This window comes from Cydia fagiglandana, chromosome 2 (assembly GCF_963556715.1).
Source record: "Cydia fagiglandana chromosome 2, ilCydFagi1.1, whole genome shotgun sequence".
NCBI classification, from domain to species: domain Eukaryota; kingdom Metazoa; phylum Arthropoda; class Insecta; order Lepidoptera; family Tortricidae; genus Cydia; species Cydia fagiglandana.
Window position 1 is genome coordinate 25,380,436 of NC_085933.1, and position 18,789 is coordinate 25,399,224.

An 18,789-nucleotide genomic window follows, 5' to 3' on the forward strand; every position below is an offset into this window, starting at 1 on the left:
ACCGAAAAGCAGTCAGTTAAATACAGTCAAGTCTAAAAATCTAAAAAACTGATCATACTCAAAAATATGTCCCATAGCTCTTATGTCTGCGAATTAAAAACAATGAGACATATTTTTGAGTTGTATGCACCCATATTTTTATACTTGATTGTACCTATAAGTATTTATCAACCATGACCTTTTTAAGTAAGTTATATTATTAAATAATATATCAACGAAGTATTCATCTTAATAGGTATCAGTAAATATATGCATGTAACTCTTAAATTTATGCACATCCCTGCGATCAAATATGTGTTATCTTTATTAATATTATTTATACCATTTTTTAGCAAATAAATAACTAATTACTTTTTTCCACCAGATCCTACTTGAAAATATTTTTTATCTTTATCTTTAAAAACAGCTTACCTATTATGGAAAACGCTCACCATATAATATACTATGTTGTATACATAGTCATCATTCTTGCATAACTTATTTTTATGGAATCCAAAATACATTACCTTACATAATATAACGTCCGTATAACCGTGTAAAAGAGTTGTAGTGTTCACCCAAGTGTTCCTTACGGGTCCGTTGGCTCGGAAGGGCCCATCCGAATGTGGAGCCTTTTTGCCGCTGCTGATCTTATGCCGAGGTGATTATGAGTAGTATTTGAATGCTACATCAAAGGGGTTATCCGCAGATGGTCTAGAACGCAAAATGACTAGTGTGTTGTTTTGCCTAAATCGCAATAATTAGTCTACATCGCAAACGGTCTAGAACGCAAAATGCCCGAATTATTTTTTCCGTTTTATCTTAACATTATAGCGATGTCGACGGAGCCCCGCTTCCGCGGGGCTCCTATTCTGTGCTGTTTGGCCTTCGGCCATTTGAAGATACCTAATGAACCTAGCTTACCTATGTAAAATGTGGTGATATAAAAAGTGGGCATTTTGCGTTCTAGACCATCTGCGGATAAAAAAATTTAGGGAACGCTTTAACAGTGACAGACGGTTTGATGCAACCGACCCTTAGTTGACAAAACCATAGGCCTACAGAAGTAAATAATACAAAAAAAATATGGAACAGTCTTCGAAAGCCGCAAAAGTATGTGACATGCTCTAATTGCTCTACAAATAAGATCATGTCAGATATTTTGCGGCCTTCGTCGTGTAACATATTATTGCAGGTAAATGGACAAGTCTTAACTATAAACTGTAAATACAGATGTCAATCATAATGAAAAATCAACGATGATCAACTCTGGCCAATGTGGGACTCGAACCCACATTCTTGGAGTGCCGGTAATGGCTCCTCTACACTCTCCAAGGGACGCGGCCATGCGGTAGAATGAGATAGCATAATCACTTGACCATACTAATATAATATACTTATACTATACTATACTTATAATATCGTCGCCCCCATGCTAAACTAACATAACTGTAAAAAACACTTTTTTGAGGAGAGCGATTTGAAGTTCCTAAAAAATCTTTTTTGTTTTTTTTTGAAGTAGTAGTTGCAGTTGTATTGATATAGTATACACACAGTGTTTTCAAAATGCATGTATTACATACTTGACCATATCTAATGCATAAATGCGTCCCTTGGAGTGGCCGACGTTGGCCCATCGTGTAGAGGAGCGATAAAATGCGGTACCAATGAACATCGAGTCCACCTAGTCAACGGCAAAGTGAAGAAAATTACAACATCCATTATTTGTGTTTACGTAATAGGCAGTAAACAGCCACTGTACGCTTATTTCATTTACTAAAATCTTTGTAAGGCAGGCCGCACATTGGTTAAATATTCGAACAAGATTGTTCATATCGAAAGCCGGATCGACCGTTACCAAGCATATATTGGTTAGATTTTGGTTTAGATACGCATCAATACGCATACGCGCATTTTGATTGTGGTAGGTGTATGTTGCGTGATAATATTGAAAGACTAACCGCTCTTGTAGGATAAAATAGCGTCTAATAGTGTAACAAATCATCCATACATCCCTGTGATTTTTTGATATGTAGTAGGTAATTGTTTTCAAGGATTATCATCTAGATTTAGAATAAGCTAAGTTGGCAGCGAGTTTGATAGCACAGAGCGTGGAAGTATTATTATAAACGTCAAATATCTATAAAATGATGACGTTTAACAAGTGTTAACTTGCACGGTACTTTACTTAGGTACTCTATATTATTCTCCGGAATTACGAAGTGATAAATATTAAAAAATGTTTATGCAATGGGCCAGTCCAGAAACTTTTCCTAACATATTGAGTGCTGGGATCCCGCGCGGCGGGTTCTCTGTACGCAGTCGCTTTCCTTTACAAAGAAGGGAAACGCTGGAATCGGTCACTAGCGTAGCGCTACTAAAACGTTGGCACGTTGGCAGTGAATGCGTTAGGGTTTTCCCACATATGTCGACGCGGGATCGGCATTATCCGATAGGAAAAAGCATCACCTCTCGTATCGGCCGGAGCCTGCTGACGCGACGCGTCAACGGCTTTTTCGCTCTTATTGCGCGGACATAAAGATTTTTCCTACCGGCTTTTGCCGAATGCGAATATATCTGTGGAGACCCTTAAGGTGCAATACAGTGCAAACCGGAACCAAGCAATCACTGCAGCCACATTCTTGCACTCTGTTTTGTACACTGTTTATACCCGGCATAAAACGTATGCACGAAGTAGTGCTTTCCGTCGTCCAGTGGAAAATTATGAAACTCCCGTTGTGCGGCCGACCTAACTCGGAAAAACAAAAAACGGCTGGCAGCACGCTATTCCTCGGGGTAATAACTATAAAAAGTATAGAATAAAGTAACAGCCCTTGAAATATTACGACGAGGGAAAATCTGGGCTGTCATGTAGAAGTGGTTACGATGGGAACGAAATAAATTCGTTTATGTTACTTTAACGTAATATTATCTTAAAACGAGCAATTCTTGTTTATTTATTTGTATGTATATGTATATTTATTTATATAGGTATATATTTAAGGGATCTCGGAAACGGCTCTAACGATTTCGATGAAATTTGCTATATGGGGGTTTTCGGGGGCGATAAATCGATCTAGCTAGGCCTTATCTCTGGAAAAACGCGCATTCTTGAGCTAGTATATGTTTTCCGAGCAAAGCTCGGTCTCCCAGATATTGTTACTTTAACTTAATGAGAGTTTTAAATAATATTGATAAACTATGTGTCATATTATTGGGCAAATTGTATGCACCCACTGTACCCTTAGGATTCAGACTAGGTGGTAGGTACACCAGCTTATTGCAGCGCGCCAGTACTATCGACTGCTGTCGATACTGCCCTGCAATACTGCCGCAGTAATGATGGTGAAGTCTGAATCCGAACAGCACCTTAACAGAGCCGTTAAACAACATTTTGAATTTGGAATTTGTTGCGGGAATACGGTTTAATGTATGAGTTTCCTAATTTATGTTATGGCTGTAATGCCTGTTGGGACAGGTTTATGATAAAAGCACTAAATTCTACTCAATCAAACTTTTAATTTAACTAAAAATGAAATAAAGCCATGACATAATACAACACACTCATAAAACCTAGCTACCTACAGCTACACCGGAACGCAATACCATTACATTACAACATACATTACTATAATAACATTAAGTTTGGCCAATAACAAACGTATATCGGAGGCTGATTCTGTTTTATCAATTTGATAAGGTTTTGATCTTATGTCATCAGGCATCTCATGCGCATTAATAAATGCAAGCGAGATGCCTAACGCCTGATTGAGCTAGGAGCCTAGCTAAGATGACAATCGGACATCGACAAAGTGGTCGGAACTGGCCGCGTAGCCAAGATGCCGATCGCTTACGCTCCGTAGCGATCGAAACGCAACTGTCACTGTCGCACTAATATGGAAGAGTGATAGAGAGACATAATGCTTTTCGTTGTCGACGCGATAGCGATTGTAACCTTGGCTAGGCCGGCTGACGTTTGAAATTCCGTAAGCGTGATATAGGTTTCTACCAAATTAAGTTTTAACTCCCTAACGCCATCTGTTAGCAATCTTGTGGCACGACGTCGACAGTGACAGCTACAGTAGACGCCATAGGCTCACGCTGATTGGTGCAGCGGCACACACGGGCACAAGGTCGTATCGAAATATACAATTTATCAAATTGTATCAACAGAATTGGCCCTCGTATATCGCTCTCAGATTTAATTCAGCTACTTGCATAAAGAAGACACAATATGGAACCCTTTCAGAAGAGGCTATACATAAGAGTCTACTCGAGATGGGTAGGGTGTTCGTGTTATTGGTTTTTGTAAGACGGGTTTTATTGTGTTATGGGTATTGATTAGAGAACTGCTTATATTATTATATTTAACTATTAGGTATGACGATTTTGAGCGTAGATTTCTTTAGAAAATATCGATGTTGTTATATTTATTATGTTTATAAGTAAAGACTACCTTCCTAAAACTACCTGTTTATTAACCTAATTTTTCTTTCATTTTACGTGATTAAATCTTACTATATCTACTTTACTTAAATATCTATATGTGTAACGCCGATAAGATTAAAATACAAGTGCGAATTACGCATTCGCACGTGTATTGTACAACGTTTTACAATACATATGGCGTTTAAATCGACGTAGTTTCGTAATACGCTTATTATAGCACAGGGTGTCGTAGCTGTACTGTAATAAACGTGCTCAGTGCTCACCAGATGTACTGTAATAAATATTAATAGGTTTGTAAAATACGTAAGAAACCTTTTTATTTCGCAAATAGCACTTTTATCTAGTAGCACGTTGAAGCCCAGATCACGCTCGATATCGGAACTAGGGGCCAACGCGCTTGAGATTTTAATCCCGATCTGGCGCTAGCCGAAGAAACGCCTTAAAATAGAAGGCTTGTCTTCAATAATAAAATACCTAACGGATTTGGTACGAATCAGGCCGCGTAGCCAAGATGCTAATCGCTTACGCTTCGTAGCGATCGAAACGCAACTGTCACTGTCACGCTAATATGGAAGAGTGATAGAGAGACATAATGCTTTTCGTTGTCGAAGCGATAGCGATTGTAATCTTGGCTAGGCCGGCTGTTAGGACGAGATTGAGTAAAACTCAAAACTGTTTTCACTGGCGCGATTCGGGAAATTAATTAGATTAACTTGACATGAAATAGTAAAGATATGTGACGTCCCACGGGTAAAGGTACCTTATGGCGGTTGGCGCTTACGCTATTATTAACGCCGCTCTAATATTATTACGGCTCTATGCGACGTAAGCGCCAGCCGCCATAAGGTACTATTTCATAAAATCTCTAATTCATTTCCCGAATCGCACCGTAAGTCTTTCCTGTAGACATACCTAAATGTTAAGGGTTATATAGGTAGATTTTCTTTTTTAACCCTTATCCATATGAAAAGGTATTCCTTTTATTTGGATAAGTATGATAAGTCATTGCCTGCATGCCCATAAGCTGACACACGCACACAGCTCACAAACAATTTTGTTTATTGTAAATAATGGTTAAGAAATCGCTCAAAGGACCAGCAAATTATTTTCTTGAATCAACTCTGTCTTTACCTGACGGATGGAAGAATCAATTGCTCTGTCTATTACTCCGTGAAGACTAGTCCCTGGAGCAATAAATATAGATTGAGACGTTTACTCTTAGATAATGGATATTAGAAATCAGCAGTAGCGATTCAAAGGGGTGGTACTCTGAATAGAAACAAGTACGAGTAAGATGGAACTAATCCTGTTCGCTACGTAGAAATTGGCTACTGAAATATTTGAGGACCTCAGTCGGTACAGTCATTATTAATATTATTCAAAATAATAAACCGCGAACAATTTGAATGAATTACATTTTTTTTATCTGTGAAAATGAAAAACATATCGTAATGTTGATACTAAGTTTCCCAAAATACCTAATGTCCATCACATAAAATGGTTCAGGCTAAAATTATTCCTAGTATCTACTGCACGTCTCCTGCATACTTCAGATAAAATTTTAAAGGTATGTGCAAGTTATGCGGGTTCCATAATTCAAGATGGCTGACCTAACATGACGGCAACTGCGCTGAATACTGTATTTGCCGTTGTCTTTCGACAACGATTGTCATTGGTTATCTAGGTTACGAAAATATCGTTTATATAAAGTTAGTTTTCTTAAACATTTTTATTTGCTTGATTTTATTAATAAATTAAATGTAAATAGGCACAGAAATTTACAAACTTATAACTAGGTAAATATAAAAATTAAGTGTATTATATGCTTTTAGGCCGTAGGTACCCGGCTAGTTAAATGTACCTTGCACGCTGCTGGCGTTTCCTCTTTGATATTCGTAAACATTGAAAAAAAAAAATTACTATAATTCGTTGGTGTTAAGAATGCAGTAAAATAAACATTGTTCGCCAGCCTAGCGATGCTCGTAACCAATCAAATCGTTCCTAATTAGAAAGTATACCTTCCACTGGTCACTGTGAACTTGACTTTCTGATGAGGAACGATTTGATTGGTTACGGGCCTGGCTAGGTCGACGGACCATGTTTTTACTGCTTTCTTAACGCGAATGAACTATAATGTTTATTATTCCAATGAAATAAAAGTTAGTTTTAGCCTCGAGTGGGTTAAACAGCAACTTCAGAAGTCTTGTAGGTAACATATTGAAAACAAACTACACAGTTAAAATATAATTATTTTGACATAATACATTTCGCCCATATTATCTATGAATCATAATCAGCCTTACGAGTAAATAAGCCGATGAACCCACACAGAGCCAGCGTAGAGATATAATTCAATTACCTTTTAAAGATACATTATATATGTACATGTATAGTTTATTATTACTTGATGATGAAGTAGATAGGCATTCTTCTGTTTGAAAGAAAATAAGAAAAAGCCACGGAGATTTTACTTAAAGTACCTAAGGCTAGGATTCTCAATACCTAGATCCAATATCTATTCTCGCGAGAAAAGAAACCTAACTTCGTTCGCTAAAAATAATTGAAACCTTCCTTGTTCGAGTTTAATTTGCGAGACTTTCGTAGCAAAGAAAATAACGAGTCAACTTAATTGTAAAGGAACTTTCTGGTATTAAAACGACATTTTATCACAGACACGTTTTGAATTTAAATGTCAGAGAGGAAGTGTGTCACACCAGTGCGGTTAGAAAATTGTAAAGAAAGGAATCTTTTAGGCGAACTTCAACAGCGGAAACTTAAAATAAATGACCTTCCATATTTAGCTTATTGCAAGAATAACTTTTATTCGTTATTTTAAATAATGTGTTAGACTATTTTAACACCATATTTAATCTATTCAGTTTAACAACTATATTTATATTTTTTAATAAACCTATTTTTAAATATTGGAGGCACATTTGTAAATATGTCAATGCTTATAAAATAAGGGAAAAGTGGCACACTGTCCCCAACTCAAAAGGGTATGACTACTTCAAAACACAAATTTAAAACTATTTTAGGGGTAAGTAGCAATGTACAAATTGCAGAACATTCCCAAAAAGCGGAAACGTTCTCGAGAATGTTCTCAGAACATTCCTGCAACATGGAAATTATTGTTTAAACAAGAGAATATACTTGAAATAAAGTTTAAATAGGCATAACTTAAAACTAAATGTTATTATGCATATATTATTGTCTATTACAGTTAGCTATTTTGTTGATGTGATAAGTTTACCAATAAGTTGCTTAAATTCTCACTGTATTTCAGAGAACATTTCGACTTTCGACAATCTTTTCCAAATTTTTTTTTGTTTCATTAGAATCTAGAGGCCTTTGTCTCCCGCCATGCCAAATCTCAGCGCGCTCGGACCAACTTGAAAAAATTAAAAAAAAAGTCGGCCTTTTTTATTTTTTTTATGCAGTTTATTTTGTCTCGGGGCCCTCTATGACATTTGGTCGAGCACCCCCCACCTATCACGCACCGTTTAACAGTTGCCATACAAAATAAAAGTGGTCAGTTTTTCCGCAATTGTAGCATTTTCCAAAAAAAATTTTTCATAGGTATCTAGGGGACCCCGAGATTTCGTGACCAAAATTTCAGCGCGCTAGGACAAAATTAAAAAAGTAAAAAAAAAGTCGGCCATATTGAAAAAAATGGCGGCGTCAAAAACTGCCAGGGTCCGTCTATGACATTTGGTCGAGCACCCCCCACCTAAGTCTGACCGTTTGGCCGGGCCGTCATACATTTTTCTGACCGGAAGCGGACGACCAAAAGTCGGAATTTTCTGGGGGTAAGGACTACACCTAAACTATCGTGAATATTCATGGTATAAACTACGATAAATAAATAAATTCTCGTTCTCGAGAACATTCTCAGAAGTTACCGAGAATTTCTCATGTGGAAAGTTTCGCAACTTTGGAAAGTTCTCGTGCGTGCATTGCTAGGGGTAAGTCACATATTCCAAAAAGGAGTTTCTAGTCTCCAAATGCAGAGCTCTTACTGACTTACTTACCCCGTTGGCTCAGCGACCCAAAATGAGACTTGGCCTCCGACACAAGACAGCGCCACTTTTCTCGGTCCTGTGCGACATCTCGCCAATTGTTGACTCGAAGTTCGCGCAGATCCGCCTCCACCATGTCGCACCAGCGATATCTGGGGCGTCCGATAGGACGTCTTCCTGCTGGACGGCCCAGGTATGCACTTTTCACGTTCCGATCTTCATCCATTCTCTCAAGGCAGAGCTCTTAATGAATTATTCAAAAATCACCCTAAATTCCATCATAATAATAGTCTCTTTTCGGAATTATCCGACAGTTTTCGACATTCGGAATTACCCGAGTAAACCTTACTCCAAATGTTAACTTCACATATCCTTTCCGTGTACCCTTCATTTAATAAAATATTTTTATTTGTTCCTTGGTTGGATGTTTGTTCGATCGATACTTAGTTCTTTAGTTTGTATTACAATTTTTCAGTTTTTGCTTCGGTGTCACAAACGCTCCGTACCCGCAGACGAAAATTCACTTTGCAAGTAAAAATGCCACAAATTGGACCAATAAAGTTTTCATTTGGTGGAAATTATGATACTTTCTTCAACTTATTAAAGTTTTCTTCGTATAGCTATGGAATATTTAATGTTGTTTTGAACTCATTAAAGCTTTCGAGAAATTTGGTTATTGATTGATAAATAAAATAGATATATCAGAACTCCTATTTTATATTCATTTGATAGCGTGACGAGTGTTGTTATGTTTTTTTTTGTATGGGATTTCGAACAGCGCGCCATGCGGGACGTTTTGGAAATTCAAAAGCCCATACAAAATGATGCTTACATAATTTACATTAGGAGTAGGTACTTCTTCTTCTTTTGTTCGTGTCGAGGTTCCTTTTTTATATGATGGATTACTGGTACTATTAGGGGTACTGTTCATTAGTTTAAACATTTATTCCAATATAACGGAAGGTGTTCTGTGTTGAATTCTTACCCCAGCGGGTGACGCGCAAAAGGTATGACTATCGGCGCGATTCGGGAAATGAATTAGAGATTCACCAGATATGAAATAGTAAAGATATGTGACGTTTCACGGAAAAAAGGTACCTTATGGCGGCTGGCGCTTACGCTATTATTAACGCCGCTCCGATATTCAGCTGTGGCAATGGTACCTTTTGCCGTGGAACGTCACATATCTTTACTATTTCATATCTAGTGCATCTCTAATTCATTTCCTGAATCGCGCCGTAACATCTCTGTTGATAAAAGATGGCCCAAAAATACAAAATGTTACAATAATCAACAATACGGCTACATATAAAAAAAAAATGGTCACCTTCATTCTTCAGCAAAGTTATGTAATCATCAGGCAATTAAATGAAAATTAGGCTATCAGACCCCATAACCTTCACCTTATTACCTTTTGTTACATTTTACATTAACGTTCGCGTAGACTTGTAACACGGAAGCCGCAAATTGATTGTAAGAAGCATCATAACTCACGCCCATCGAGCATCTTTGTAATTTAACTTAAAATTTCACAAAGTTTCACTCAAGTCGTGAATTTGCGTGCAAACTTTAGGCGCATGTTATATTAGCGAAACGTAAAAGGACGTATACGTGGTACAAGTTCTGTGTACATACGTCTTTTTTCGTTGGGGTGTTGCTGAATGGAAATGTACTTTAAAACCTCATAAAGGATTTAATATGTGGAAAGTTTTAGAGCTGTACTTCATATTTCTACTTCGTTTTTAGGCAGATAGGTACCTACTGCTTAAATCATATATTTTATAGTGAGTGCTCCTAATAGATTTAGGTAAGTAGATTATTTTTTTATAGCATGGAATAGCCTAAATAACGAAAAAAGTCATGAAAAGAGCCGCTGTGGCGGCACTAGATGGAAAACCGCGTCATATTTCTCATTCATTCGCCGAGGAAATGAGGTGAAATTCATTCCATGAAAGGTTTCTTGCCTCCTTTAATGTTATTCATGCTTTATAAGACTATGAGAAATTGAGGTGACTTTTTAATATCGCTGCAGTTAGATGGATTCTGTTATTTCGCGTTTTAATTTTAATAGTGTTTACATTAATTTATAACGTCTTACCTTAATACCTACCTACCTACTCCCTAGTCTGATAAACAGAAAGATAATTCTTCTTCTTCTTTAAAAAAAATCTTCTTAGATTAGCTTCCATCTAATTATGTAATCATGATCTCGCAAATGTCAAAAGCGTGCTCGTACAGTATGACGTTGTTCGGTTGTTACTTTTAGCTTGCTTTTAGTAACGCGATAGCTGGACTTTATAGATAGCCACGATGGATTGCCGTATCGACTAAAGAATGGCTAAACATGTTTCAAAATTATTTTGCATTGACTGCACACATCCACAATAGTTCACTGCATAATAAGCTATGAATATTATACATTGAACAATATTATTGAGCTAAAAACGTTCTATCGAAAAAATCGACACGTAATGTAACATAGACGCGTGTTGTGTATTATTCCTTTGCTCAGCTATAAGATTGCCACGTAAAAAAGCCAAATATATTATAGCTTGCAATTATTTAAGGTAAATGCGGATCCAGCTACATGTTCACCGCCGCGCCGCTCTATGGTGTCACGTCACGTCACGGCGTCGCGCGCGACATGAATACATTCTTTTAGTAAAATGAGCTAACTTAAAGTTTTAAGGCACGTTATTCTCTAGGGCTCATCAATTTTTTCCACCCCATATATAAAACGCTGTCATGTCATAACACCGAAAAACGTGACTATGCCAAATGACCAACTTTCCGCAACTCCCTAATGTGATAACGATCATTTTAAAAGTTCCCACAGACAATATCTAGCATTCCACAAAGTTCCTAACTCTGGCACTTAGGAGCATGTAAATGTGTATCAAAACGCAATCGCGAACGCCCGAGTGTAGCGACGTGATATGAAATCAAATTACGATTATCCAGGGAGCAGACGGGCGGTTGAAACTTGAATCCGCTATTTCGAGTTTGGCCTAGAAAGTTGGAACTCTGAAGGTCTTGTCTTAAGTAAAGCGGCGACGTGAATTGATACGAGTATAGCGACAGAGACAGGCTGGCGTCGTTACTTGAGTATTTTTCTATCATATTTCTTTTATATTATTCTACCTTTACGTTGTAAGCAACGCAAGGTGACCTTATGTAGTGCGATAGTGATGATGAAAATTTATAAAATCACGTGACTATTATATATCATACATAATTTAAGTAAATTTCAATTGGCGTTTTCAATCAACGATTGTCATCTAGGCATAAGTAGAGAAATATAGTAAGAATAGTGCTCACTCCATACATTTCCAATTTTGGTACCAAAACGACTATTATTTTCGCAGTCGACATCTAGCATCGAGTAGTGGAATTGCTACTCAATACTGCTACTCGATACTAAATAGAATTCTATAGTGTCGCGACTCACGAAAATTGTTTTGAACAACAATTTACAGCTAACATTAAAAGCAAAAGTCGGTGAAAATAGAGTTCCGGTTAAACCGGTTATAATATAAGCTGAAAATTGTTGAACATTAGATTTTTCGGACGGTGCTACATCTATCTAGGTGTCGACTACGAACATAATAGTCTTATTGGTACTAAAATTGAAGTATGGAGTAAGTACTCTATGCATTTTTTTCTCTATGATCTAGGCTAGCGCCCCAGATTTACATTATATGTATATTATAATTAATCTACCTCTCCTTTGACAAAAGATCCTGACACGTATCAAACGCCGCGTTTCACCCGCCAGCCTGCCATGCCCACATCTCCCCCCACTCCCCTCCCCAAGCGCGAACATTAGCTCCAATTCATTCCATTATCATTCGATACTCGTTACACGACTCTCCCTTTAAACTGTTTACCCTACAAAATTGAAATCGGAGTTTATCTCGGTAACATCTTTCCTTGCCTCGGGTTACTCGGCAGTTATTGTTTTTTATAAATTTTCCTTTATGATAAAAATGTGCCTTTCCATCATAGAACGGGTCCTTATACTTCGTGTGCCTAATCACATTTTCATCAGACAAGGGTATTTATTTATTCCATGTGCATAAGAACTCTTTTCTGATGGAAAGGTCCTTATACACATAAAATATGAGGACTCTTCTCTAATGCAAAGCCACAAATATTATACAAGAGAATAAATATAACTACCAGTTATGCTTAGCACGAGTGAGCCCCGAAATTTATTGGTAAATGTTTATGATATTTTATTTAGAGCGTAAAGATAATATTTGTAGTTTTTAGATCAATTTAGGTAGTTAAAATAATATTAAGTACATTATCTAAAATAGACAAAGTTTGAATAGGTAGGTAGGTATAGGTAGGTAGGTAGGTACTACAAACAACAGAACTGTAAAGTCTATATAATAAGATGTCATGTCTAAAATAATACGTAAGGGAGGCAGGACACAAAAAAAAAAGAATAATTGGAATTCAATGGTATCGACCGTTCTCCGATCTCATTAAAACTTTGCTGCAGGCTCGACAAAAGTCAACAAAGAACATCAAACTATTGACATAATGTTTGAAACTGTATTTCTTCACAGAAACATATAATTAGGAGAGAAGAGAAAGAACGCTGATTGGGTGCATGTGAAAGTATCGTATGTGAGATCACCAAGACAATCGTTAAGGATCCAAACCTGTTCAAAACCGTAAAAAACTATTATATCTGAATCGGGTTGGTATTAATATACTGAAAAGCGCTGGTGGCCTAGCGGTAAGAGCGTGCGACTTTTGGGTTCAAACCCCGGCTCGTACCAATGAGTTTTTCGGAACTTATTGTACGAAATATCATTTGATTTACCAATCGCTTTTTGGTGAGGGAAAACATCGTTAGGAAACCGGACTAATTCCAAGGCCTAGTTTCCCCTCTGGGTTGGAAGGTCAGATGGCAGTCGCTTTCGTAAAAACTAGTGCTTACGTCAATTCTGGGGATTAGTTGTCAAGCGGACCCCAGCGGAGCCGTGGCAAAATGCCGGGATAACGGAAGAAAAAAAACTATTAAATCTGAACCTTTCAAAATGTTACATTACTAGGTACTTTGAATTCGACGTTGGCATATTGATTATTCTGATTTTTCGCATTTATGAAATACTGCTCAATGTTTGTTTATTTACATTATAACATAATTAATTATGTATTATAAATTTACATATTAAAAAATAACTCTAAAGACTTGTTAATTTACCGAAAGTAATTAATATCCTACCGTTATTCGATAAAATATCAAATTATATCAATACCAATACAATTCACCATTTCAGGTAAAACCGGAACCGTAAACATTAATAAAAATTTGTTAAGCTAGAACGTATTAATTTAAACTTCCCAAATTCGTAGTAAATTAATAATTTACCGATTCTTTTGCGTCGTCGCCGCGAACGATAAAAGTTCTAATAAAAATGTTGAGGTTTGTAACTGAGTCAATTTCGCGAGGCCTAACTTCGTAACGAGTTCTGTTGCCGAGGCCCACGAGACAGTATCGGAGACACTTGTTTGAATACAAATTTTTTGAAGACGGCATTCGAGTTTGTGACAGTTTGTGTGTGTCATTATAATTTTTATGACTTTGTTCTTACTCGTATGTGAATAGAAAATTATCTTTGTTTGTATACAAATCTAACAATATTATTATTGAAATTACATATTCAGACTTTTTATGACTGGTTGTGATGTTTTGTGAATTTACAATTCTCCTTGTTTAAATACAGATCGAACAAAAATGTTGAAAGTGGTATTCGACTTTGGCAAGTGGAAACATATTGCAATTTTTGTGACTTTGTATGTGAATAAAAAAAAGTTACTGTTTGAATACACAATAAGATATGTAAAAGTTTAATGGCGCATTGCTTTTTCATGACTTGTGACATTAAAATTTCTTAGTGTGTGAATTGAACTATTCCTTATGAATACAAAACAAACAACATTTTTGATAGTGTGTGAGATTGCAATTTTAGTGATTCATAAACAAAGTCAAATCTAACAAGTCTTTGTTAATAGGTTGTCCCTATTCGGCATTTTGCAATTTGTGTTCGTTAGAAAGATACCAAATTTAACAAGAGAAAATTCCAACCTAGTGACTAGATTGCATTGCTGGTATGAGGGTATTATTTTGGTATATTATATAATTTGGCCGTAAGCCAAATAAGCCAGCGATGACAAAGATATCAGTAATATCCTAATCTAGTAACTTTTGTTCTCTTGTGTTGGATCTACTCCATATTAGTTTACTCTGCATTAAACATTTTGCTTTTATATCAAGTTAAAATTAACAAGCATAATATTTAATAAACTTTTTCATCAGTAGACTTGTTCACATCTTTCTAAGAATGAGTAAAACATGAGGTAAAGCATTATGCTTTTATTTGTATTACAACTTTGATATAAAGTTTAAAACATAAATCTATGTTTTTAAATGACTTTCAACCAAACAAGCTTCGTATTTATGATCAGAGAGAGAGAGACTATTGATATTATATTAATTTACATATTGATATTATACATATTAAATTATTAACATAAATAATTCTGTCTTAGAGTCAAGTAGTTTAAACCCTATCAATTATGTCAAGCAGCTCAGATATCATCAAATACCAATTGCTGTTCGCCCGTTTGACACCCAGCACGCTCTAGATTGAATCAGAGACACTTCAGATCATAGATTACCTATAATAAATGACGCATTGCAAATATTTACATGCATATTTATTCTCATGATTCATGAAGGCCTATCCGAACGACGAAGCTTTTACATCAAAACTATAATTAAATGATGTCATTTTGTTCTAGTTCACCCGTGCGTCTCGCTCTCTCCAATACATGTACGAATGGGTAAGAGCGAAATCCTTATATTTTTTAATTTTGAGCAAGTTAATAGTTTTTTTGGTCTGATCGTTATCCTTAAATTAAACTGGAAACAAATTATCGGACGCGGCTGACGGACGCGACTCACAGCCGCGACTTATAGGTATCTAGATAATGAATATACACTGAACTGTGCAAACTATCGGAGGTAAGCCGTGGACGTAACCTTGTGCTGACCTTGAGCCTTCGGACATCCGACAGAAATCTGGCGCGCTGGATGTTCCTGTCAGCCGAAAACGTCCGCGAACGGTATGCAGTAGTATGCACGGGGTGCGAGACGCATCACTGCGCCAGAAGGATGCGGACTACGAGAGAGCTTGGACGTGCGTGCGTACGGTAAAAATGGACGAAAGAATTATCGAGTGTGTTCGCAACAAGGAATTACTGTATAATCTCAAATTAAAGGATTACAAAAATGGATGTTTCTTCGTCTACAGTTCTTTGTGGACTAAGCGTTGTTGCGCGTCCGCAAGCCACGTCCCGAACACTGTGCACACTTTTATGTCGCGCCCGTCAGCCGCGTCCGTAAGCCGCGTCCGATAATTTGTTTCCAGCTTTACCCCTCGATGTTTGTAATTCACAAGAAAGCCGTCTTCATCTGCTGATGCTATTACGAAACGAAACTAACGTGTGATGTGACTCGCGTGTAAGCTCTCTCGGTTTTATACGAGTAGGAGCTATAAACAAAGACATCCTACATAGACATCTGGGGACTTAACCAAGATCGTTTGTATAAAACTAAATGAAACGCTATTGTCTCTATCACTCTTCCATATTAGTGCAATATAGACAGATAGCGTTTCCATTCGTTTCTCTGCGAACGTCATCTTTGCTAGACCCCCTGGTTTCATGTTGTCAAATAAAGTGAGCGGATGCGCTCTCACATTAATTATATTAGTTCGCCAATGTCTAGTGACCGCGAGTCTTACATGCTCTATCTACTAAGTAATTTGTGTTTCAACCACATCATAGTCCTGAAGTTAAGAGTATTACTCCACTTTGTTACAGGAGATTCGTACCGGGGCCGACCGCAGCGGAAATTTGACCGCAAACGCAGACAAGTGAGGAATGTATCTGCCCCGATCTGGGATTGTATCCTGACGTAAATGCGATAGAAACAATTGAAAATTGTATCCTGACGTAAATGCGAGAGAAACAATTGAAGATTGTATCCTGACGTAAATGCGAGAGAAACAATTGAAGATTGTATCCTAGCGTAAAAGTGAGAGAAACAATTGAAAAAGGGTAAGGGAAGACGAAATGCCATAAATAAGATTCATTAATGTGTAAATACAAAACTTAACTACGCAGTGAAAGTAAAATTCATAAATAATAGTAAAATAATGTTTAATAATGAAGTTAAACTCAAAAGTGAATTAATGAAAAATTGTGTTAAGTGATGTTTGGTGATGAAAAATAAAATGACTGGTGAACTAAAGTGATGAAATAATAATGAAATAGAGAAACAGTGATCAAGATGGTGACAGTCGGGCAAATCGTCGCCACCTGCGTCGTTTTGCTGTTCATTGGTAAGTAATAATTATAATATTAAATAAGGTATTTTGTTTATTACAAAACACGTACAGTTAGTAGCAGAAGTTGCTAAGCGGGCGAGGTGTTCAATAGTAGATTGTTAACCAAGGGTTGAAAGGCACCCATTTCTGTCGAGGTAGTTTGGCGCTCGAACGCAGTGAGAGCGCCAATAGTCCGAGACAGAAATGGTGCCTTTCACCCGAGTTAAACACTCTACTTTTCATATCGAATGCGAGGAAACCAAACCAGACAAGGCAATTTCGCAAAATCAGTAATGGAAGTACCTGATAGATCTACGGCCATGATTTATTTTCCTTAGGACTTACTTGCAATCGGAGAGTTTACAAGTGTGAAGATTAATAACGAAAGTCATTTAGATTGCAATATTTACGAAAACACACATTTTTTTACAAACTGCAATAATTTTAAAATGATTTGTTCATTACAGTATGAAAATCAGCGGGATTGCCTCTAACTTTTTAATTTTATACTTTTTCGTTCTAAAAGCCGCAACAGACTACCGGACCGCACCGCGATCTTGGTGCGCCGCACCACGTAATAACATAATAAAAGTATTTTAAATATTAAATAATAATTTAATTAATAATATAAGTAATTTTTATTTTATTTTCATGAATATAGTGCTAAATAACTTTAAAAATCAATTTAATATCGTACAAACGTTTAACTGTGGCTGTATAAGATTCTGCCTTTGCTCATTTACGCAAGTGTAAGGTTTAAAAAAATTTTTTTGGTGTATTCCTTTTGGTTCCCGCCTTATGAAATCGAGTAAATAGAATTCAACGAAAGAAATCAAGAATAATTTGTTTTTAACAATTCACTTACATAATTTTTTATAGAAAAAGGATCAACGTGGGGTTAGTAAAATTAAGCAATTACCAATTATTGTTCCAGGCGAGCAATTAAAGACACTATTTTTCCATTTTGTTTCCACCCAGTTGTTCGTGGGACGGGGACGCAGAGGAGTACACCACTTTTCTGCACTAGAGCATAAACGTATCACTTTCTGCGCACCTTTTAGAACAACAACGACCCACTTTCAGAGCATGAGATATGAAAAATTACTTTGACACGCTCTTATTCTCTTAACGATAAAGTCGCGTCAAGATCATTTTGAACAAATGGCCCGCTTAGCAGCTTCTGTTGCTGACTGTACAATCAGCGTCAAGTATTATCCGTAAGTACACAAATTATTTTCTTGAGCCCTCTTTAAAAATATTTTATTTATTTGTTAACGAGTGTACCTACCAATATTTTATGTTAAAACAATTGTTTTTAAACTAATATTCCTTTTTTTGTAATTGTAATTGTAGGTAAATGTAGATAAAACTTCAACGAAAATTTATTACATTAAAACAATCATAAGTACATGGGCAAAGGGTTAGGTAATACATATGTGGGTAGGGTAGAAAAGTGGTTTCAATCGATGTGTGGAAGGGCGGCACCGTCGTCGAACCCAAGCCACCTGGCGGTCGACTTAAAACGGTGGCGTGTGCCTCGGATAAACATGCTGGTGGCGCGTATAACGGCAGGTACATGTAGATACACTTTCAATGGCAAAACCTTCATTAAATTTTAAAACAAGTTATTCGACAAATCGGAACAAATATAAGATCATGTGTGTCTGCTAATCTAGATTCGGGATATAAAATCAATGAAAGCAAATGAAAAATGTAACTACTTCATTGCCGAAAGTTAATTTAATTATGATGAAAACATAAAATCCGATAACTATTATTTATTTAACATCATTATTTTATGTGAGTGCTTGTGATGCAAATTTGCAATATGAATACAATCCTTAATTTATTCTGTTGTCATTCTCTTCATACAGAATCCGAATTTGCTAGCGAGAGAATATCCCCATTCATGTTTATATTATCTAGCTTTCTAC

The 18,789-nt window shown here is 36.6% G+C and overlaps 1 protein-coding gene across 1 annotated transcript in view; it reads left to right on the plus strand.

Moving 5' to 3' along the window:
• The first annotated feature begins 16,675 nt into the window (after positions 1–16,675).
• Positions 16,676–18,789, plus strand: part of LOC134679095 (uncharacterized) — a 126,675-nt gene continuing 124,561 nt past the window's right edge. Inside the window, exon 1 of the mRNA XM_063537942.1 lies at positions 16,676–16,870. Coding sequence (XP_063394012.1) covers positions 16,819–16,870 — 52 coding nt within the window. The 5' untranslated portion in view covers positions 16,676–16,818. The remainder of the gene's footprint in view (positions 16,871–18,789) is intronic.